The 24,163-nt window shown below is 35.7% G+C and overlaps 1 protein-coding gene across 44 annotated transcripts in view; it reads right to left on the bottom strand.

Annotated features, from left to right (window-relative positions):
- ANK2 (ankyrin 2) overlaps positions 1-24,163 on the bottom strand; it is a 695,731-nt gene that overhangs the window by 133,965 nt on the left and 537,603 nt on the right. For 22 of the 44 annotated variants that reach the window (XM_078002190.1, XM_028848708.2, XM_028848718.2 and 19 more), the window contains 5 exons: positions 20,543-20,641; positions 16,268-16,453; positions 12,886-12,984; positions 11,262-11,360; positions 3,597-3,695 (listed from right to left, as the gene is read on the bottom strand). In XM_078002190.1, the coding sequence (XP_077858316.1) occupies positions 3,597-3,695; positions 11,262-11,360; positions 12,886-12,984; positions 16,268-16,453; positions 20,543-20,641 (582 nt within the window). Of the gene's footprint in view, positions 1-3,596; positions 3,696-9,933; positions 9,982-11,261; positions 11,361-12,885; positions 12,985-15,820; positions 15,845-16,267; positions 16,454-20,542; positions 20,642-24,163 lie in introns of all 44 variants that reach the window. The other 22 variants (XM_015139094.3, XM_078002174.1, XM_028848704.2 and 19 more) reach the window with 3 other exon arrangements.

Raw genomic sequence — 24,163 nt, 5'->3', positions numbered from 1 at the left:
AGAATAGACTACATGGACAAAACACAAAAGAAGGGAAGTCAATTAGGGACCTCTTACAGTCCTCCAGGTAGGGTTGATGGTGACTTGGAACAGAGTGTTGGTAATGAGATTGCTGGCAAGCTGCTGACTTAGTGACACATTTTGAAGGAAGAGGTGACAGTGTTTGGTGACAGAATGTGGAAAATGAGAAAAAGAAGAGTCCAACATGGCATGAGGTATTTGGCCTGAGACCTGAGAAACTGAAAAAATGAGACGGCCATTTGTTGAGATAAGAAAGCTAACAGGAAGATTAGGTTGAGGGGTGGGTAATTTTGAGCTTACTAAATTTGAGATGCCCAGGAGACATCCAAGTGGCAATGGTGAGCTGACATCTACATATGGAATTCTGAAGATACACACTCGTGGCACCAGCATACAGGTACTATTTAAAGATAGAACTGCATGAGATTTCATAGTAAGTGAGTGCCAATAGAGAAAAGATACAAAGACTGAGCTCTGGAGGTTCTAACGTTCAGAGACCTGAGAAATGAGGAGGAACTAGTAAAGGAGACTGAGAAGTGGCAGCTAGGAAAACAGAAGGAAAGTCAGAAGAATGTAATGTCCCAGAAGGCAAATAAAGAAAGTGTTTTGAGAAGACAGAACCAAGCAATCACACCATATGATAGTAACAGGAGAGAACGTAGACTACATGGGTTCCAAGTCATGTCACTGGATAGATATGGAGGTGAGAGTGTTTGGAAATTATCTTCCAATTGCTTCAATTCTCTCAGTGTTGTGGGAAATGAAGACAAGGAAAGAAGTCTAAGAATTCTGAAGAAAATATAGAATGGTCAGATAGCAGGGATTGACAGTGAATAGACTTAAAAAACAGAGCGTGATTGTCAGGCAGCATTACCAGCGCACTTGAGGTTAGCAATCATGAATGTAAAGTGAGCACAGTTAGTGTGGCTGGGCGTTTCCTGTAGCCACATTTGGTTGCATGAATATGAGTTGAATTTAATTGAGTGAAATGTAGGTAGTATGAATATGTAAGAGCGTAGCATAAATGACTATGAAATTTGTGCCTGCAGAGGTAAGGGCATGATGTGAATGAGGAAGAGTGAAACTATGACTGAAAGTCCCAGCAGAATAAAAGAAATTCGGAATTGGGGTTCTGAACAGAGTGAGCTGAAACACAGGAGGGGCTGGCAAGAGGGAAGTTAGACACAGAAATTGTAGAAGGTTTACAGTTACCAAACTGAGAGGCCAACTTAAAGAATTATCCACTGCTCTAATCAAAATCAGTCAAGTCACCAAGAATAGGAAGGGGTTGTGGTGAGGAGTCACAGTCTGCTGAGAGCTAGAATTGACAAGGAATGAGTGGGGTGACACTTAGATAGTTGCTTCAGAAGAAAGAATGGGTGATTTAAACCTAGGAGTTTTTATGGAAGGTAATATGGTTTGGCTGTGTCCCCACCCAAATGTCATCTTGAATTGTAGCTCCCATAATTCCCTTGTGTTGTGAGAGGGACCCACTGGGAGACAATTGAATCATGGGGGAGGTTTCCCCCATACTATTCTCGTGGTAGTGAAGAAGTCTCACAAGATCTGATGGTTTTATAAGGGGAAAGCCCTTTCACTTGGTTCTCATTTTCTTCTCTTGTCTGCCACCATGTGAGATGTGCCTTTCACCTTCCGCCATGGTTGTGAAGCCTCCCAGCCTCATGATTGTGAGTTCCTCCCCAAGTGGAATTGTGAGTCCATTAAACTTCTTTGTAAATTGCCTAGTCTCAAGTATGTCTTTAGCAGTAGCGTGAAATGGACTAATACAGAAGGGGAGGAAGAATAGTCTAGCATTAAGCACCTATGCCATTCCCAGGAGAGCAGTATCCCCTCACTCTAACCTGATTAATTCATCTTCTCTGTGTTTTTTACCCTATACATATCTCTATTTTTTTATAATTATCTTTTTTTTTCTCTCATGCCCGCTAAATTCTGAGCTTCTTGCAGCTATAGATTGTGTATTATTCATCTTGATGGTGCCTTAGTGACCAGAACACTTGCCTGGCAAATTGTATCTACTCAGTATTATATAATACTTGGATGCATAAATACATGAATATAATTGTACACTCAGAGACACTTTATGCAGGATCCTTACATCTGAATGATACTTGATTTTACAGGAAGGACATTAAAAAATTCCATCTAGGTAACCCACCATCTTCATCAGTGATATGACAATTACAAGCAAACTTTGCAGATAAGATTATTTTATGGTTTGTAAAGCCTATCTGCCTATTTTCAACTTGATATTGGTTTTTGTATTGGTTGTAACATGATTGGTCTGAAATTTTGTTATTTCCATTTAAATTTCAATGTTTCTTTATCAAAACTTTCCATAATTGTCTCTGCATTACCCAGCCCAAATTGCTGCATTTTAAAGACAGATCTATACAACATTCACAGTATAGGTGTGAGAATAAAAATAATGCGATAATTATTTCTCTTCTTCATATATTACTGATTTGAAGCCACTCTTTTATGGCATGTGGGCACATCTTTACAAACTGAGTTCATTCTACACATGTCTTAAACATATGGGCTAGTTTTGTTTCAAATGATTTCAATTATATATAAATTGAAAAATATTTGTTTGTGTCAATTGCCTTAGTTTCTTCAGCTTACCCTAGTAATAGCATTAGTTGATACCAACTCTGTGGTGGGGGGTATGAGGTGGAATGGAATAGGGAGAAAATATAAGAAGCGCTCTTTGTCTAAATTTGTGTTGTATTTAAGGATCCAAGGTTGCTGCATATCACATTAATCAGTTCTGCATGAATATCTTCAATTCGTGTCTCAAAATATTTTCTGATAACCCAATGTAGGGTTGGATAACAGAGAACTATACAATAATAAAAGCACTTAAAATACATTTGATATTGAAAAATCTTCAGCAAACCAACTCACAGTGTGGCGTTCATGTATATGGAAAAGTGCTTCTCCCACATTTGAGCATATTGATAAAATGAGAATAAAAAGTGCTAGATGTAGTATGTCATAAAGAAAATATGCTTGTTTAATAGTTCTTTGTAGGTGGCCTATTGCAACTTGTGCTTTCCAAATCACCTCTACTAATCTTCAACATAATCAATCAATACCACTGTTGAGTAATTATTTTTTATTAGTATTACCTAAGAGATAAAGAATGGATGAGCAAAAAGATTCATCTTGTGTTGCTAAATGTGCTGCTTTAAAAGATAATTTTATATATATTTCATAGTCATCTGAGAGGATTATAAAAATCTAGACTCAGAATCTAAGAGATATTCTCATTTATATTTAAAATACAGATGTATTCAGAATTCCATCTGCAGTAAGAATACCAGATAAAAATATAGAAAAAAACTTGAAGGTACACATTCAATACATCTTAATGCATATATCTGTTTATTTTAATATTTTTAAGTGGTTTGATACATGTTCCTATTCCTAGCACACAATTATTAAAGAACTAGAAAATGCTTGGCTGATGCTTCGATTTAAAAAAGAATAGAGATAATATATCAAGTGACTTAAAGATTCCTTAGGATCCCATCTTACTCATAATGACTCACCTTAGTCCTTGCCAGCAAGGGAGCACCCCGTTCCAACAGAAGTTCCACCACTTGGTCATGCCCACTTCGTGCAGCACAGTGAAGTGGTGTCAACCCATCCTGCCAAAAGAATTGAAGAATTAGGCCCAAGTTCACTTTAAAAAAAAAATCCAAATTTCATCTATTGCAACCATAAAGAGGGAGTTCCTAAACTCAATCCTGATCACTCAATAAATCTGTAATAGAACTGCAATTTGTTAAATGACCAGAAAGAAGATGAGTGACAGAGAAAACAAGTCAGAAAGACATCTTGACAGTGAACAAGAGAGAGAAAGGAAACGACAAAACAGAGACAGGGAGAAAGCAAGAGAGATCCCCTGTGTGGACGGAGGGTCAATGCAATGAAATTGGCTTCTGGTCATGTGTTTGCGTAATCAAGAAGATGGAAAAGCACAGTATGTGGCATTCGTTGAACTTTAAAACCCTACTCACTGGAACCGAAAATAGGGATTATATTAGGTTATACTGTTTTCATTTTGTTTGTTCTAATATACTTTTACCTAAAAATTTTTCTTAGTGTAATTTTTTCATATATGTTCTCTTTTGAATTGTCACCACTTACATAAGTTCTCCTAAAATGCTCCCTAATGCTTGTAAAAGTGAAAGGTCATTTTTTAGACTATTTTAAAGATTTTCACACATATATTTCAACATTTTGGAAATCACATAATTGCTTCCCAAAGATGAGCTTTATTATTAATAAATAGAACTCTAACTTAATCAAATAAAATATGGCAGAACTGTATGCTATCTTATTTATGAAACTTTCTGATCTTAACACTTCTGGGATAGCCTCTGATTCCAGAGCAATCCCCAATGCCTTCTGTCTTTTATATTTTATTTCTCTTTAGGGTGGCATGGCCAAAAAGCAGAGCGAGTGGGAAATGTGAGGCAAAATGTAATTAACGGTGGGCAAGAAGCGAGAGAGAAAATGAAATACTGAGTATGTAAATTTACTGGTGATTTGAGGCTGAAGGAAAAAAAAAAGATTGTCCCAAGGACAGAGGTGGAAAAGGTGGGTAAATCATAGAGAATGGATGATGAGCAGTTAAGAGGATTTCAGCAGTTTCTAATTTATCCAGAACTCGAATGGCCTCTTGTTTGTGTCTCTACTTTCAGGCCCATCTCTCCAGGTTATGCTTTACTCCAAATAAAAATAATTCCTCTGAATTGCAACATTCTTTCTGACTCGACGCTGGGATTTCTGTGCAAGATGTCTTCTGTTTGTCCCTCCAGACCCAGCTCTACCCTTCTCTGCTCTGCTCTGTGTCCCAACACACTGGCCATTCCAGGGGGCATCAGCGAGCTGTCTTGTCCTCTGGCTTCCAACTGGGTTTGGCCAATGCAGCAAGACATGAAAGGGACTTCGAGAGACCTCCCAAATTTGGCTGTGTGTCTTTACCAAAGTTGACCTTCCTGCCAAAGCAGCCTTTCCACACAATTCTCTCCTTTGAAGTTCTGGGGGCCTCCTGTACTTCTCACTTTTTAGGTCTAGCATTGGTATTGAGTACCGCTATTACTAGTCCCTGGGATTCTACACCATCCCTTGTCCCTTTCCTACAGACTACACAATATTATAAATAGACCCTTCAATAATCTCTAATCAAATGATCAAATTTGGGCCTCTGTTTATGGCTAGAATCTTGACTGATAATGATTCTTTGCTTTGTGAAATCCATTTAGCTAGTATGAAGATATTGAATGACCAAAACAGATTTTGCAGTTTTGGGTACCTAAGAATTAGCATGAAAAGACTGCCTTCTCAGAAAAAATTTAAAAAAGTATTTAACTACTGTAGGTGAAATGCTACATTATTGTAAAATTTGCCAGATAGGAGCCTAAAAGAGTTGTTCCGGCAAAGTGATGACAATGATTACACTTTTGTATCCTGAAAAAAGCACCCTGTGGTGGAACTACAGAGCATTAGTTGCTACATAACTTACCTAACAATTAGATATAGCATAGTTTCTCAAATGTATTCTTGGTGAAGCTTTGTGGAGACCTAGGGTTTGAGAAATCCCACATGGTGAATAGAGGCATCATATGTAACAGTTCACTGTGTGGACTTCGGAACTGTGGAACCCTGCAGCGAATCTCAAATCGGCCACCATGGGTGAATCTCTCTAAGCTCAGCTTCCTGATACATAGAGTGGAGATGATGTTTCTCACCCTATTTAACTTGCAAGCCTTGTTTGAAAGATGAAGGAGGGAATGCCACCTTACATCTTTTTTAGAAAAGGCAGCATATTGCTTTCTGCAAATTACATGAAATAGTCTTTGTATAATCATGTTGAAACCTCTCAAATACTCTCAGAGTAACAACAGGAGCTTTACGGAGCACATTTAATATACCCACAAGAACATCAAGGAAAAATGAGGATTAAATTAGTTCTAAATCCTACATTTAATGATGCAAGGTGTCTGTCCTTATAAGATGTGTGAATGATGACATCAAATTCAAGTTACCCAACAGGCTCAATTTGATTAGATATTGAATATTTTCTACAAAGCACATTATCAAGTTAATGCCACAAAAAAATTACTTTCAAGCTTTTGTATTCTAAAACCCTTTTACTTAAATTCTTAACTTTGTAGTTGCAGGTTATGGGTTTTTCCCCTTCCAGAGACCCCTTGTGTTTTCTCTGTTTTTTTTTTTTCTCTAGAATCAATTCATCACACTGATGTACTATCCACCATGATGTGAATAATTTTGATAAAGGTAGATCAATCAACACTGGAGGGATGCCACTTATGTAGTTTCTTTATCTTTTCATATTTCCCCCCCTTTCTGCTTAGGTCATTGTTTCAACAATGTGTCCTAAAGTTTGTGTATTCACATGGGTAGGCTCTGCTGATTACCAAGCTGTGTGTCCTAGGTCAAGTTACATAATTCTGCTGAAACGCATTTTTCCCTTTGGTAGTCTCATTTCTCAAATGAAGACCTCCATATATTCTCAACAATAAAATAATACATACTTTATAAGTTGTTAGGAAGATAAAATAAGATGATATTTGTAGAATACTTAGCAGGGTGCCTAGAACAACACATTTATATGACAATTGACAGCCATTATTGTTATTGCTTTAATTATTACACCTAATAACAAGTAAGAAGGGTGTTTCCTTTTCCCTATATATTTTTTGTTCATCATCCTTTAATGTTTTTGTACACTTTTTATTGTTTGTATTGAAATATGTTTTTTAATATTTTAAACATAATCCTTATATGGGGTATCACCACATTTAAATAATAAAGAAGCTTAAAAACAACAAAAAAAGAATAATGCCTTAATAAAGCCTAAATTTATAATTTCATTTTAACTAGCTATAAAATTTATATTTTCACATTGAAATGAGGTATTTCAGATACCAGCAAAAGGCTCTGGTGCAAATGTCTTAGAGTTTCACATTAGATAGTAGTCAATGATGAGAATGCCAACAATATGGAAAATGTCTCAATGATTGCCAAAATGGTGGTGAAAGCCAAGAAGTAACTGTGGGTAATATTTGTTTTTTAATTATCTGAAAGCCTCTATAGATCTTGCTATTCTCTAGATAATAAAAACCTTATGAATGAGAAAAATAATGAGAAGACCAAGGTAAGATCCTTGACAGAATATACTAAATTCAGAACATTTGTGGTTAATTTAAATGCTGGGGGAAATTGAGATGTCAATGACAAAAAGAAACAAAAACAAAAATAAAAGAAAACATAATACTTTAAAAACATTCCAGCCAGGCGCTGTGGCTCACACCTGTAATCCCAGCACTTTGGGAGGCCGAGGCGGGCAGATCACCTAAGGTCAGAGTTCGAGACCAGCCTGACCAACATGGAGAAATCCTGTCTCTATTAAAAATACAAAATTAACCAGGCAAATGCCTGTAATCCCAGCTACTCGGGAGGCTGAGGTAGGATCATTGCTTGAACCAGGGAGGTGGGGGTTGCGGTGGGCCGAGATTGCACCACTGCATTCCACCCCAGGCAACAAGAGAGAAAACTCCGTCTCAAAAAAAAAAAAAAAACCATATATAGAAGTTTTCTTATATTATCTAAAAATATAGTCAAAACCAAATTAAACATTGATATAGTTTATCAATGCTTTGATTTAGGCGTCACCACCTCTCATCTTGAATTCTATTTCCCATAATCCCTATGTGTCATAGGAGGGACCCAATGGGAGGTAATTGAATAATGGGATGGTTGCCCTCATGCTATTCTTGTGACAGTGAGTTAGTTCTCATGAGAACTGATGGTTTTATAAGGGGCTGCCCCCTTCACTGGGCACTTATTTCTCTCTCCTGCCACCATGTGAAGAAGGATGTGTTTGTTTCAGCTTCCACCATGATTGTAAGTTTCCTGAGGCCTCCCCGGTCCTGCAGAACTGTGAGTCAATTAAATTTCTTTCCTTTGTGAATTACCCAGTCTCGGGCAGTTCTTCATAGCAGCATGAGAACTAACTAATACAAATATTTTTTCCATTTTTAAATACTTTTCAAAAGGCAAAAGAAAAAGCAAAACATATTCATTTATTTTGGTAATCAAATATTATAGTTCCAGAATTGGCCTCCCAGTTCCAGCACACAGTCCTTGATTTCAGTATTTACCTCCTACTTGATTTTGCCTCTGATAAGAGGGATATAGGTCTGTTAGCTGTAGCCAGAATGAAAAGAACCCAGCAATGCTTTTAAAATCCTCCTACTTACAGATGAAGACGTATTTCAACTTATGGGGGGAAAGTTTAGTGCTAAAAAATTTCAGTGCAACCCTATTCACAATAGCAAAAACTTGGAACCAAGTCAAATGCCCAGCAATGATAGACTGGATAAAGAAAATGTGGCACATATACACCATGGAATACTATGCAGCCATAAAAAAAGGATGAGTTCATGTCCTTTGCAGGGACATGGATGAAGCTGGAAACCATCATTCCCAGCAAACTAACACAAGAACAGAAAACCAAACACCACATGTTCTCGATCATAAGTGGGAGTTGAACAATGAGAACACATGGACACAGGGAGGGGAACATCACACACCGGGGGCTGTTGGGGGATGGGGGTAGGAGAGGGATAGCATTAGGAAAAATACCTATTGTAGATGACGGGTTGATGGGTGCAGCAAACCACCATGGCACATGAATACCTATGTAACAAACCTGTATGTTCTGCATATGCACCCTAGAACCTAAAGTATAATAATAATAATAAAGTTCAGTGCAACCATTCAATATTGTAGCTAATCCTGGGGTGTGCTGGAACCAGTTCATATGAAATAAGGAGAGCTACTTTTTGCACACCTCTTCCCAGTTCTACATTTAGTGATACCATGTTGCTAGCTCTAAACTGACCACTGTAGAAGTATTTATACCATGGAAACTAGCAAAGGCAATGCTACAAATCAAAGTTTTTGTTTTGTTTTGTTTTGTTTTGTATTTAAAGAACCTATTATTAAACTTTTACAAGAAGACTGCTAACTTAATTCCTTGAACTGTTGACTTGCATCTCTGTGAGTCTAGAAACCTACTCTGTCTTGTTAACTGTTGTATCTTCAGGGTTCACAACACCAAGTAGGAACTCAATAGTTATTTGTTTAAGGAATAAATGAATGGAATGTTTATACAATGTATACAATTAGAAAACCTATTTTATTCTTTTTAAATCCTTGAATGAAATTTAATTTATTTGCTGTATCTAAAGGCTGCACTATGACAGAACTAGTATAAGAATTCATTTCATTTCATTTCTTAGTACTATTTTTATGAAGATACACTGCCTATTTGGAGTTAGAATTTTTAATTGTATACCCAAATATATGTAAGCCACACATATTTTTTATTTGAGTACTTTTATTAAGTAAATATTGTTGATTAATAAGAACAAAATCAACTATCTCAATAATGAGTGAATACTCCAAAAAGCATTAATAAAAGCAATGTGCATCCCTAAGACATTGGCCAAGATAAAAATTTTTTGCATTCCCAAAATGCTTTCTTTCCAGTGGTAATCTCATAAAGGCAGTATATAGGAAGAAATTATGTTAGTAAAGTATGCTTGTAATGTAATGCATTGGTAATGTTAGGAATTATGTTAGTAATGTAGTAATATGCAAAAGCTCATTCCTTTAAATATAAAGAACAAGTAAGCAAACCATGCAACGTAACTCATACTGTTCCAAATTCTGTATACTCACAGTATGCTAAGGGAAAAAGGCATGCCTACTAAGCAAAAAGGAGAAACCACATAAAACTCTGATGCAAAGACACTGGACACCACAGCAAAGATTTGACAGAACGCAAACCTCGTCAGAACTCCCATGTGTTGTGACGTAGCCACTCTGGACCAAAAGCTTTAGAGAAGTGAGATTAAAAAAGCAAGGTTTCCTGAGGTCATTAAAAATCATAATTTATAGTCTGGGACTGGTATAGATTCTGGAAGCTTACAGATGATGAAGTTTATTAAACAAAAGTGTTTGCTGGCCCCCAGATTTGCAAGGAAACTAGATTTGATCCTTACTGCTGGCACTATGAAAACATGAAGTCTCAGCATTAAACAAAGTGAAGTTCAATACTATGGGACATATTCTATTTATCATCTTTCATAGGCTTTTTACACCACATATTAACATAGATTTTTTTATACTACATATTAACATTTTTGTATTATAGGCACATTTGAAGTTTTGCCGAAGTCTATGATTAACAAATCTACTCCAGATAATTAATACTGAAATACTCCTTACATGTTAAAGCAAGTAACTACATACTGTATAACGTCAGTAATATTATCAAATATTATGAAGAGCTAGGTAACTTACTCTGCCTTTTCAAAAACGGTAAATGTAGCTAAGAGTTCATTCTCACACAACTTTATGAAGTAGGTGTGTTGTTATTAGCCTAAGTTCAGAGAAGGTAAGTAAACTGCCAATATAATACAACTTATTAATAGTAAAACTAGGATTTGAAATCAGGTAGTTTGCCTTCATTCTGTACTTTTAACAACTGCACTCTACTGTCTATCGTGTTATCTATTTAGAGTGTATTGCAAACTTGAAATGATATTTTACCTAAGTTCAAAACAAATTAAGGATAGCACTTCTACCAAAATGACATAAATAAAGGTACAGTATACTAACTGTATGCTTTTCTCCATAATAGCAAATCCCCTGCTCAGGTCAGGATAGCATAGCCGCTTAAGAAAAAAGAATTAGGAATTGAATACTTAGAAGCCAAAGATTGTAAACATGTACTAAAATATTTTGTGTAAAAGCCACATTCTCAATCTCAGTGTATGGTAATTAGTTCAGGTTCTTGATACTTATAACTACCCAAAAGAGAGTTGTGTAAACCTAATCTTTGATCTTTGGTCCCAGAAAATCACTAAGCAAAAACTTCAAAACTATCTCATTGAGGGACCAACATTTCGCTTCTCTGGGCACTTATGAGCAAATATTAATTTCACTTTATGGTATGAACCCTTTAAATGTTGTATGAGATTTAAATCAATTCCAGTAAAGCAATTTCCTTGAAAACACATTGCCTATGTTAATGACCTGGTGTCTCGAGGTGCCTTCTATGAGGATTGAAAGAAATAATAATAGTAGAAAATTGAAAGAACAGAGACACTCACCCTAGTTTTGGCATCGATCTGACCGCCTCGATCCAGTAAGAGTTTCACCATGTTTGTATTTCCCCTTTTGGAAGCCACATGCAGAGGAGTGATTCCATTCTATACCACAGAAAGACCAAACAAGAGCTGTTGGGTATGACAGGGCATGATGGCGATGCCTTTGTGTTAAAGGCCACAAAGGAGGTTGTGACCTATGTGGTAATTTGATCCACAATTTCTACTCTTTCTATGTCTTTGATTTTTAAGGAACAAAAATCACACAAACCACAAAACAATATAGTTAGAGAATGAAAAACGGAATGAAACTGCATAACTAAGTTAGTCAATAACTACAAAATATGTATAGAATGTACAAGTTACAGTCAAGAGACAAAGGGACCACTTTAGTGTAATATGAACAAAAATTTAAAATCTACCTAAGATAGGGCCCTAGTGTAAAGTCTTTCTTTCTATAACATCCATGCACTTAAAGAGTCTGGAATCTTAAGTTTTATGATGCTTAAAAATAGAATACAAATATTTTTATTAATATTCAATATAAAAATGATTCTTAAAAACATTTCCTTCAAGTTGGGCGTGGTGGCTCATGCCTGTAATTCCAGCACTTTGAGAAGTTGAGGTGGGAGGATTCCTTGAAGCCAGGAGTTCAAGACCAGCCTGGGCTACATAGTAAGACCTCATCACCACAAAAAATTTTTAAAAATTGGCCAGGCATGGTAGTGTGTGCCTATAGTCCTAGCTACTCAGGAGGCTGAGTCAGGAGGATTGCTTGAGCCCACGAATTCAGGGCTTCAGTGAGCCATGATCGTGCCCCTGCACTACACCCTGGGCAACAGATCCAGACCCTGTCTCTAAACAGCAACAACAACAAACAAACATCTCCTTCAGAATAATTCAGTAAGAAAAACAGCTTGAAAATCACAGAACATAGTTTCACTGCACATGACTTCTTAGTACAAAAACATTACACATACAAATTATATTTATTTATTTTATTGGCTATCACTTGTCATCATTATGGCAAGGATATGTACCTGATTTTTTTTGTGTTGTAATTTTTGAATATTCATATTCTGCATTAACTGTATATTAAGTATACTGATATATACCACTATTATGTAAGTGAATTCTTTCTAATAAAAGCATACCATGAAACATGTAACAATGTGACACCTTTTATGTATTTTAGTAAGACTTCATGGGAACAAATTCTCAATTCATTAAAAACAATTCCCTATCAAATTGTGTGCCCCACAGTCATCATAAGACATTCTACTTATATATTTTATAGTTAACATTTTAACAGTTTAATTATTTATTGACATGACTTATCAGGATTCACGGCATGATCGTTAAATATAACTGTTCATACTGGTCAGAATTAATGTCCTCTTTAACTATTGGAAATGATTTGTGCATGAATTTACAACATTCTTATTTTCTGCGTAAGCCAAGATGACTTCTTGTGATTTAAAGAAAGAAAATGAAAAATCTAATATCTCCAGCACAGACCCAGGTAAGGAAAAAGAAATAAAATCTTTAAGACAGCCATTGGTGTTCCTTTTTACTTTCTAAAGGTACTTATTTACTGCTATCTAGAATGAGAAACTATTTTAATCCATACCCTGGCTGTGAAGTCCACAGCAGCTCCCCGGTTTAGAAGAAGAGTTGCCACGTTGACATTTCCATAATGTGCAGCTATGTGCAAAGGGGTAAAACCACTCTATGAAAGCAAAGATATGATAGTCAGTATAGCGCTTCACTTTACTATGTTGCAGCCATTGTATTAGTGAAGAAAGTCACATGGTAATGGTCTACCTAACATATAAGCAATAATAAATGCTTTAGTAAGATCTTAAATCTTAACGTTATAAGGTGGTACATAACTAAACATATAAAAAGTAAATAAATATTCTACATTTATTGGCATAATATTCATGGCATATTTTTAATTATCTTAAATATTTATTTATGAGATTTGTTGTTTATACAAAACAATGTTTCTTAAATTGGTCTTGCATATTAAAGAAAACCAGAATATGATTAAACAACATAAAGTTTCAGCCATAGGATTAACATATCAATGAATTTGGTTAATATCGTTTCAGAGAAGATTCAAAACCAGTGTTTTTGTTTTACTTTTGTTTTAAAAAAGCAGTATTGGTTGGCATTATAATTTTGGAAGCATGAAAGTATGTTGAAAAATTCTTACAAGGGATATAGAATTTGTTCCACATCATTTACACTGTCATGATATTCCTATACACTTTTACAACTGTGTAGCAAGAATATGTTATCATGATGAAATAATTAAAAAACAAAAATTAAACAATATACTTGGCATAAATAGGAATAAAAAAGGAAGAGAAAAGTTCAGCTCACTCCAATTTTGAATGTTAAACAGATTTTATCAATACAATAAAATGTAGTTTAACCAACCAGGTTAAATCAACTCAATGGGCATTACAGAACTGTTTACTCTCTGAGTCTGAAAATATCAAATGAAAAAAATATATTTCCTTTTCTTTCTTTTTCTGATGAAAATCTAGTTGAAAATTGTTGCCATTTTCACAATAGAAGCATATTAACTCTTTTCTTATTAAAGTACACAAAGATCTGATAATTTTTCTTACTCTCCATAAGTTTCACTACTTAACAAAAGATTATGGGAAAAATAGAAACTGTTATTTGCTATCACATTCTGCAGATTTTGGGTTACTTGGTATCACTCTCTTTTAGTTGAAATGAATTGTTTACTGTATTGTTTTTAAGAAATATTTTCAAAATTACAACCATTTTTTTCTATTGAGTTGATACATAGGCTTTGGTGACTTTGTTTTAAAAACACCCTAATTAAGCATTCAGATACCTTAGGTAATGAAAATTTGTGCTATTACTGTAGCAACATTAACTACAAATAATTTCTCACTTAGAGAGAAGTAAGACACAAAATAAGAACAGTAACTATTAATCAATATCCCACATCTATGATCAAGATATTTTTATTTTGCATTTACATCATGCCAATATTCATGTCAAAATGGAGGGGGAAATCAGCCCTCAACCTGGCTGTTATTTGATAAAATGTCAAATTTTTATATTTTAGGAAATAATTGACTAAATTCGTTTCATTTTTATCATGATATTTCCTGTCACTCAGACATATCCTGAGTGTGTGTCTATTATTGATGTCACAATTTAGTTTCAGAAAAACATACTGAGGCTGGCTGAATCATTTTCAAAGTCTTTAAATATAGTAATATCATTTGCAAAAATAAACTAACTTATTGTCTGATATAGCCTCACTGATCATTCATAATGATACCCAGGCTGTGAATCTTGGATCAGCACAAAACTCGTATCAGCCCTTCAGAGGAACTCTTCCCTGATTAACATGGAAGCAGGAGGCAGAGTTCACATTTCTACAGGATTAGACAAAGGGGTTTCTATTCTTTCTACTCTATTGTCTTCAAGGAAATATTTATAACTCAGTAAAAATCCACCCAAACTTTTGCTTTCACAATGTTTAGAGCCAATACCACTTTCAAAAATGTATATTAAATAATCATCAAAAAGCATCTAAGAAAGTAAAGGTATTGAAACTAGTTATTAAGATATCAATTTATATGGTTCTAGTTGTGAACAAGTTCACCAAGCAGGTGGGCTTTCTGTTGTCTCTGACCTAGGTTCCATACAAAGACAGGGAACAAAGGAAATAACACAAATAATTCAAGTATACTCTGTGATAATGCTCATAAGTCCACAACCTAGTCATCAAATGAGATGATAGTCTAAAGAATCCCCTCAGCAAAACAATAACGGACCTACATAAATAGTCACTTGTTTTTGAGTATAGGTTAATTTGTGTAATATACATCAACAATGTTTGTGTTAGTGTCTCTCTGTAGCAATGGCCAAGGAGAGACTACCAAATACATACATATACAAACACACCATACTGAGAGGCTTCTGAACTTAATGTTCTTATTGATTGAAGTGACTTATTTTGGAATGTGGAAAATATACGATTCTATGACAAGTATTTTAAGACTTAGAAGAAAAAGCAATTGGTCTGCTCTTGATACGTTCAGTAATATCATTTATTATATAAAATGTGGTAAAGAAAAAGAGCATACAGGAAAAAAAGGGCAACTGCAATTAGATAAAAAGACAAAACACAGTGGCAGAGAAACCTCCCAAATTTTCACTTCGTAAAAACTCTAACCTGAGAATTCTCATTAAGGAAACAAAATCATATCTCTTCTTGACAATAAGTTAATAGTAAAGTTCACTCATTAAAATATACGTTAAGAAAGAGTTTCATTTCATTCTCTAATAACCTATTTAAATAGTTTTACTGATAAAATAATGCTTCTATTATATGTTACATTGAATATCTTTGAATTATCAGTTTGCCTTCATTATGGGAAAGGTTTCCAAATTAATTTCCCATTAATGGAACTTGTAATCATTAGTATGAATTAGTGAGCATTTATTCTAATTGGGCAAAAACTAAAAATAAAGACAAGGTAAATTTTGGTATAACCACAATACTGTACCTCAGTTGTCCTATTCACCATCATCTGAAGCAGTGTTGTTTGGGAGAAAGAGGGAAGATATTACACAATGCAAAATTATGGTAACAGTCAATATGCTCACTGCAATTGGGTATACTGTTCCAACATGCCAAAATGCATTCTACTGAAAGAAGACATCCCCAAGCACTACACAATACAATTTTATCTTTTAAATTCTATTATTTGTGACTAAAAACAGAATAAGAAAGCAGATTTCTAAAAAGCTCAACCTTGTCTTTTAAAGAAAATTATCTTGCATTTAATTTTTTTAGATGGTCCCCTTCTTTCTGAAATACCTCTGAAAGTCATTTATATCTTTTTATGACCAGAAATAATTTTGCATTATCACCATGGCCTACTTCTTTATCATCCCCCAGGAGGAGTCTGGCAGCCAAAGAGTTCCTTTCCACAAATGTGTTCAGCTTTTACCTTGGATTGTACGTCAGCATTGTGGTCATTCTGAAGAAGGAGTGCGGCAGATTTGGTGTCGTCTTTCCTAGCGGCAATATGCAGAGCTGGCAGTCTCACTTTCCCTTTGGTGTCATTTTCCAAGAGGATGGCCACTGCCTGGTTGTGTCCTTGCTGGAGTGCCACAGCTAGAGGAGTAAAGCCATCCTGGTAAAACAGAAGGTAAAAATTGTCGTTAACATCTTTAGATGCTAGAGATTTAGTTCTAAGCAATGATGGCTCTAATCTTTAATGATCAAGATTGACAACCAAATATTACTGGGAAGATTAGAAGCAGATTATAACCAGTTATCCATCATATTATGGAATACTTTAATCAAACGGCTTTCCTAATTTCTATTCTATACATTTTGAAAAACATCCGCATTCTTTAACAAACATACTACATACAGGATGTGCTCAAATGTATGGTTGCAATCGAAAAATAAAAGTGAGAACCAATCCTAAATAATGCCTCTGTAGGTAAAGCAGAAAAGTGGGAAGGGTAGAAAGAATGGAGACCAAGTCTGACTGGGAATCGAAGATATGGTAACTGAGACAGGGAAATAAAATATATGATTGACTATGCAGGTTACTAAATATCACTGAATGGTTAAGGAAAACAGCCCCTAGGGATGGAGTTGTCTATTACCAATTCAATTTTGGAAGTTTAGGGAACAATACGATCTAAAACTCTGGCAAATTAGGCTAATTTATTAATTATGCCCTTAATAGTTGAATTTTATATTATTTTGACCATTTAGATATAAAATTACATGTGCTAGGTAATGTAGAAAAACCTGTTTTCAATTCTAAACTTAAGAAGACAGTAAAAAACCAGTAGCATGGGGAGTGAAAAGGTAGAGAAAACTTAGTAGTAGATAATCATGCTAGAAAACTTGGAAAGCTATATTTTTCTCTCTAGAAACAAGTATTCAGTTCTTGGAAGGGTGACAAGTACATCAAAAAATAATATATTTTAGGCTCTACTTATGTGAAAGGAAAAAAAAACACCCTTAATCCACAAAAGTTGGAAAACAAGTCTCAAAGTTAGAAGTTTCCATTCACATAGAGAAAAAAATATGGACAATAGAATGGTAAATTGAAAGACTGCATTCTAGGCCGGGCAGGGTGGCTCACATCTGTAATCCCAGCACTTTGGGAGGCCGAGGCGGGTAGATCACCTGAGGACAGGAGTTTGAGACGAGTCTGGCCAACATGGTGAAAAACTATCTCCTCTAAAAATACCAAAGAAAAAATTAGCTGGATGTGGTGGTGTGCACCTGTAATCCAAGCTACTTGGGAAGTTGAGGCAGGAGAATCGCTTGAACCCGAGACTGCACTCTAGAGACAATGGTAATTTATCACAATTTAACTACTCAATTTTTTTCCAATAATAATTGTTTTAAAGTCACTGCAGACTTTTGAGGAAAAAATAGTTTTCCTCAAGTGTATTGTATCATGTATGCAGTACCAGCAATAATAATTTTTTAATAATAGCTGATTTTTAAACATAACACATTAACAGAATGGAAGAGTAAAGCATGTAGTATCTTAAGATGAAAAATAGTAGCCTGAATTTAGAACTTTGTTTGGCACATATTAAATGCTCTGTGAATGAGAAAAGCACAGACTCATTATCACATACATATTCAAATGTATTATCTCCTGCAGCACTGTGATAGTTTATATTAAAAGAGTGTGAAATTATTTTTTTTCTTGGAGATGAGGCATTTGCTCACAGAACAGAATGTCGTTAAAAAGTTTTTGGCCTTTAATTTTGGTAACATTTAGGAAGAAGGAAGAGAGTAGAGAAATACTGTATAAAAATGGTACTGGAGAGACTGAGAACTCCCTTCTGAGAATTTAACCTTGGATCTTCACCATGTAGATTTCACTCTAATCTATACTGCATGGGATAAGGCTAAACATTTGTAATGATTTGTTCAAGTACCTCAACTAAAAGGAAATCCATATGAAAGTTCAGTAGCTTCATTTTTCATCATTCATTTACCAATGCTAAGTGCCATAATTATGGGAAATTTAAATATTTCTTCTCAGTCATGAATTTCATTGCCACATTGAATAATCTCACAATTATTTGATTTTAAAGTGGTCATAATATCTTGATTAGTTATTAATTTTTGCAAATTAGCTACCAACCAGCTCAGGGCAAGTCCCTTCTTTAGGTATATTCACACATGTTCACATAAGACTGTAGATGGTATTTAGCAATATAACACAGGATATCAAATGGCAATCAACCATACAGCCCTGTAAAAACATTATTTTTTTTTTTTTTTACAGAATGATACACTAAAAAGGAATACGTAAAGATTTGTCCATGTGTGTTTTTTGATAACCATTAGTGCAGACAATGAGAGTTTAATCAATTAAGCTTATATATTCAATAGGAAAAAAGTAATTTTAGCTATTTAAATGAGTTTCTAAAATGAAACAAATAATAGGTATATAATGTGTCTAAGCTAGAATTTAAAACCTCACATGATTTATTTGCAAAAGACACATTTCCTTGTGGAATCAGAGAGGATTTTAACTTTCTGGGGATCAAAGTATAACATAGCCCCTACTGATGCAATGTACATAAAAGGGTATTTTTGGAATCAAACGGGAAATGCTACAGAGGTCTAGACCAAAGGAGCCAGAAGCCATGAGACAGCTGGGAATGCCAGCAAGCTCAGTTTTCCTAAATCCTACACTAGAAACCTTAAGTCTATTTGGCAAATAGAAGCACTCTAGAGTACAGGTTTCATCTGGTAAATGATTCTGCTTTCAAGAAAATCAAAATCAAATAAAACAAACATAGATGTCCTTATTTTGATATATTTCTCAGAGGCCCAGATGCAAAGATGCAGACTCATATTGTTACCTGAGCTCTGCCCGAAGATATTCACATGGTACTCATGGACAGAACTAGTGTCTGAGGAAAGAAAAGGTCCCAAATCATAAAAATCACACTATATCCAAGTGGCAAGAGTATAAAATCTGTGTGTATTGAATACAGAACTCAAAAACATTTCATACTGGGCAGTTGTGTTTTCCAGTCATAGGTAGGCAACATGGTCTCATTCATAGTGTTTTCTTGGATTTTTTTTTAAACTAATGAGAATAAGCTGTCAGAAAGTCGTTGCAATTGGCTCCATAAAAAGTTTTCTCCCAAAGGGACTGGAAAAGGATTTATTATATTTTAATAACCTCTCCTTCTAATGCAGCATAGAAGGGAGTTCATGTCCTAAAGACTTAATTGTCCAGAAAGGAAGCCACATTAAAAATTATCTTAAGATAGTTTCTGGGTAACAAGAATCCATCAGTCTTCTTTCAGTTCAGGCCAGGAGTTTTGAAATTTTATCAGTGGGGCCACAAAATATGAAATAGGAAAAGCCAAGCCCATATACTCTGGTTGAAAGAGGTAAGGAGAGACATGTCTCAGGCGAGCTCTCTTCCTCTCCTCTTGCATGTGGCCCACTCCCAACCTTTCAGTGGCCCGAAGCACAAGAGCTTCTGGAGCATCACTTGAAATCACTGCCCCAGACAGCCCTTGAACTTGCTGCTTAATCTGCCTACCTAAGCAAAAATGAGAAGGAAAATACAAAGCAGTTTCTACTTACTAGGTGAAATAATAAGTGCTTAGGAAAGAAAACTGATGTTCTCAAGGCCCCTGTCCACTCTCACTTATTAGGTCCAGATATCCTGGAACTCTTTAAAACTAGACTGATTTTGAACATTCTATTCAATTGTTGCCATAATCAGTCACACAACCATGTTTCATAATTTGTGCTTCAATAAGGTACAGGGTGTTTTTTAGTGACATTCCTCATGAAACTGTGCTAACACAGATACTTATGAATTATTTCTGATGGTAAAAAAGTTGTTCCATTAAGGAATTATATTAGATCCTAACAAAGATAAAATATTGGTGCAAAGAGATGAGTAGAATTTACTGTAATTGAATTTTAGAATGGTACAAAGCTCCCAAAAGGCCAGAGGATGGAAAACTGATGGAGGCATGATTTTATGTAAGAATAAGTAGACACAAATCCAAAATGAAGGCATAAACTGATGGAACTCCGTGCACAAGCCTGAGTCATTTGTTCATAACCACTGTTGCGATTATAATAGTAACATGAACGTTCCTAGCATATTTCAGACAAAGTAATGGAGATTATTTGCAGACTGATATAAAGAATATGGACATTAGGATCAAAGAATTCAAGACTTTAGGGCTGACAGTCTTACCTCTGTAGCAGTGCTCTGATTAGCTCCATTTTCCAACAAATATTTCACAACATCAATGTGATTCTCTTGGGCAGCCATGTATAAAGGAGTAAAGCCATTCTGAGGACAAGAAATAAAAAAAAGACATCTTCAATCATTTGTATAAGAGAGAACACGAGGAAGTAAACCTTCGACTTAGTGAAGCTATATAAAATACTTTCATACTGAAGAAATTATACACATTTTTACCATTATAAAGCTAGACAAAATTGCAGTGAACCAAGCACCATACACAATTCCTAAAGCAATGAGGAAAAAGAGTTAAGGAAGATAGTTTCCCTCATTTCCTGTCTTCATTTCAGTACCAGAGAGTCACATTTCTCATCTGCTAACACTATGTTAAAGATACTTAGTGGCCAGGCGCAGTGGTTCATGCCTATACTAGAACTTTGGGAGGCCGAGGCGGGTGGATCGTGAGGTCAGGAGCTTGAGACCAGTCTGGACAGTGATGAAACCCCATCTCTACTAAAACTACAAAAATTTGCCGGGCATGGTGGCACATGCCTGTAATCCCAGCTACTAGGGAGGCTGAGGCAGGAGAATCACTTGAATTCGGGAAGCGGAGGTTGCAGTGAGCCGAGATCCGGCCACTGCACTCCAGCCTGGGTGACAGAGTGAGACTCTGTCTCAAAAAAAAAAAAAAAAAAAAAAAAAGTAGATATCTTAGTGTCTTTAGCATATTTGGTATCTCAGTGTCTATATAATTCTATAACATACAGAATTATCACTATAGCATCTTTATAAAATAACATCTATATAATATCTTCTGTATTTATCATTCATAAACTATTTAAACAGACCATGGTTATCTTGAATATACACAGTTTAGTTAGCACCCTTAGTGAAGTAATTTACTACTCACAGCAGAATAGTCTAGGAGAGACTACAAATTTGATTGAGAATTTAAAAGTCTATATTTCAGTGTTCTGATTGAGGCAGCATGGTTTATATGGAACATCTTTATATTGCTTTTAAAAGCCATTTTGAAATTCTATCACTCATTCTCACATTCACTTTCTCAGTTATTTGCTAAAATACTGCCACTGGTGGCTAGACTATCGCTGAGCTACAGTGATAAATAAGACAGACACATGCACCCTAGTGGAGCACACACTATAGTAATATTATAACATTATTATAATCAGAGATTTTTAAAATTACTGAAATTGTATAATATGAATTTTAAATCAAATTTAAATGGGCAAATTTTCTTTTCATCAGAGCCTTAGGAATATGTAATGTCTCATTAAGGAAAAAATCTACAAAACCTTCTTGTGAAATAATTCATAAGCTCTCCAAACTATGTAGACCTTAAACATAGATGATTCCTTAAACTTTCCATGCATTAACAAGAATAAGTAAAAACACAGATCAGAGTTCAGAGATTTTTTAAAACTTAAGAGAAAACTTTTTTTTTCTTTTGAGATGGAGTCTCGCTCTGTTGCCCAGTTTGGAGTGCAGTGGCACAATCTTGGCTCACTGCAACCGCTGCCTCCCAGGTTCAAGCAATTCTCCTGCCTCAGGCTCCCGAGTAGCTGGGACTACAGGGAGAAAACATTTTTTAAAGATACTTTTTTGGAAATATAAGTTCTTCTGTATATATAGTATAAGTGTGGAAACATTATTTAAAATGGCCAACATCCAGCAAAATATAAAGAGAGAGTATACAAGTAGACCAAGTAGAGTGATTTTAAATTAGATTATAGAAGAAACTCTTCAGGCTCCAAATGTTGGAGGAAAATTTAGAACTAAAAAAGAAATATAAGAGGAATGAATTAACAATGTTGTAGGATTCAGGAATAACTTGCTAGCTGGATAGCATATTTTAAAAAAAAACACACAGCAAGCAGGTGAAATCTTGTGTATTTTAAGAACACTGAAGAGGTGGCGGAAGGATAGAATTAGAGATTCAAAGGAAGGGAAAGCCAGTGAGGATGGTAAAAACAATGAGTGGGTGTGGAATGGGGCTCTTTCATGACAAGCAAAAGGCAGGGATGAAAATAAAAGAAAAAGAACTTTTGATACAGTAAAACAATTTGCTAACATGCTTTTCTCTAACAGTCTTATAGAGAGATCAAGAGAAAGGGAATCAGGCAGAGGTTGCCAGATCAGCAGGAGAAAGGAGATGTACTATGCTGAGGTCCCTGCCTGAGAAAGGACCCTGCCCTGGGTTCTGAGCTTTAGAGGGACCCCCTCTGGCTGGGCAGGGCAAAGAATCCTGAGGGCCAAGAGGACATGCTCACCATGACCCTACAGCTCCTCCATGACCAGAATCCCTGCCTAGGTGTTCCCAAGTGTGGCTCCAATGCTCACTCACACTTCTTCCTTGGGTTCATCCTCTCAAGTGTCCATTGGTATGCACACCCTTTGGGAGACAGAATGATGGCCCCCACATATATCTACATCCTAATCTCTGGAACCTGTAAATGCTACCTAATTTGGCAAAAGGGACTCTGTAGATGTGATTAAGTTAAAAACAATTGAGACGAGGAGATTATCCTGGATTATCTAAACAGGCTCTGTGTAATCACTGGGGTCTTTACAAGAGCAAGACAGAAGGCAAAGAGGAGAGAAGATGCTACGCTGCTGGCTTTGGAGATGGAGGATGGGACCATGATCATAGAAAGAAGTGTTAGAAGTTGAGAAAGGCAAGGAAAGGGATTTTCACCTAGAGCCTCCGGAAGGAAACAGCAATGCCAACATCTTGGTTTTAGTCCTGTAAGACTAATTTCCAAAGCTAAAAAATAATAAATTTGTGCTGTTTCAAGCCATTGGTGTTGTAGTAATTTGTTACAGTGGCAACAGGTATATAATACACACCCTTCAAGCTGTTTGCTAGGGAAGGTAGAAGTGGGAGATGTACAAAGCTTGAATATGTGCAGGTTTGTGTGTCCACACCCTTACATGTGATGCTCCTGTCAGACAGATGGAGTCAGGGACAGGAGTAGAAAGGGGACTGGGTGGTAGGCCCCCAGGATTGGCACTGCCCTCATCACAGTCCTGCGTGCAACTCCAGGCATTCCAGGATATCTAACTTTGGACCTGTCATGATTAACCTGTCAAAATAGGAGACACTTAACCATTTTTTAGCTTGATATGTAGCTTTTAATTTTAAAAAACAAATTACAAGCGGGCCTCTTTGCATTCCTTGTCCTGGGACCTACAAAGAGATGAGCTAAAGTGGTAGAGGAGAAAAGGAGGGGAATATCAAGGCTTATAAAAAATATCAAGGGAGACTACTGGGTATCTACCCAGAAGAAAAGAAGTCATTATATGAAAAAGATACTTGCACACGTGTTTATAGCAGCACAATTCACAATTGCAAAAATATGGAACCACCCCAAATGCCCATCAATCAGTAAGTGGATAAAGAAATTGTGGTATGTATATATACCATGTACTAACACCCAGTCATAGAAAGGAATGAAATAAGGGCATTCGCAGCAACCTGGATGGAACTGGAGACCATTATTCTAAGTGAAGAAACTCAGGAATGGAAAACTAAACATCGTATGTTCTCACTTTTAGGGGGAGCTAAGCTATGAGGATACAAAGGCATAAGAATGATACAATGGACTTTGG

Source organism: Macaca mulatta, chromosome 5 (genome assembly GCF_049350105.2).
Source record: "Macaca mulatta isolate MMU2019108-1 chromosome 5, T2T-MMU8v2.0, whole genome shotgun sequence".
In the NCBI taxonomy this organism is placed as follows: Eukaryota; Metazoa; Chordata; class Mammalia; order Primates; family Cercopithecidae; genus Macaca; species Macaca mulatta.
Note: the sequence above shows the minus strand (reverse complement) of the source record. Positions and strands in the feature narration are given on the sequence as shown.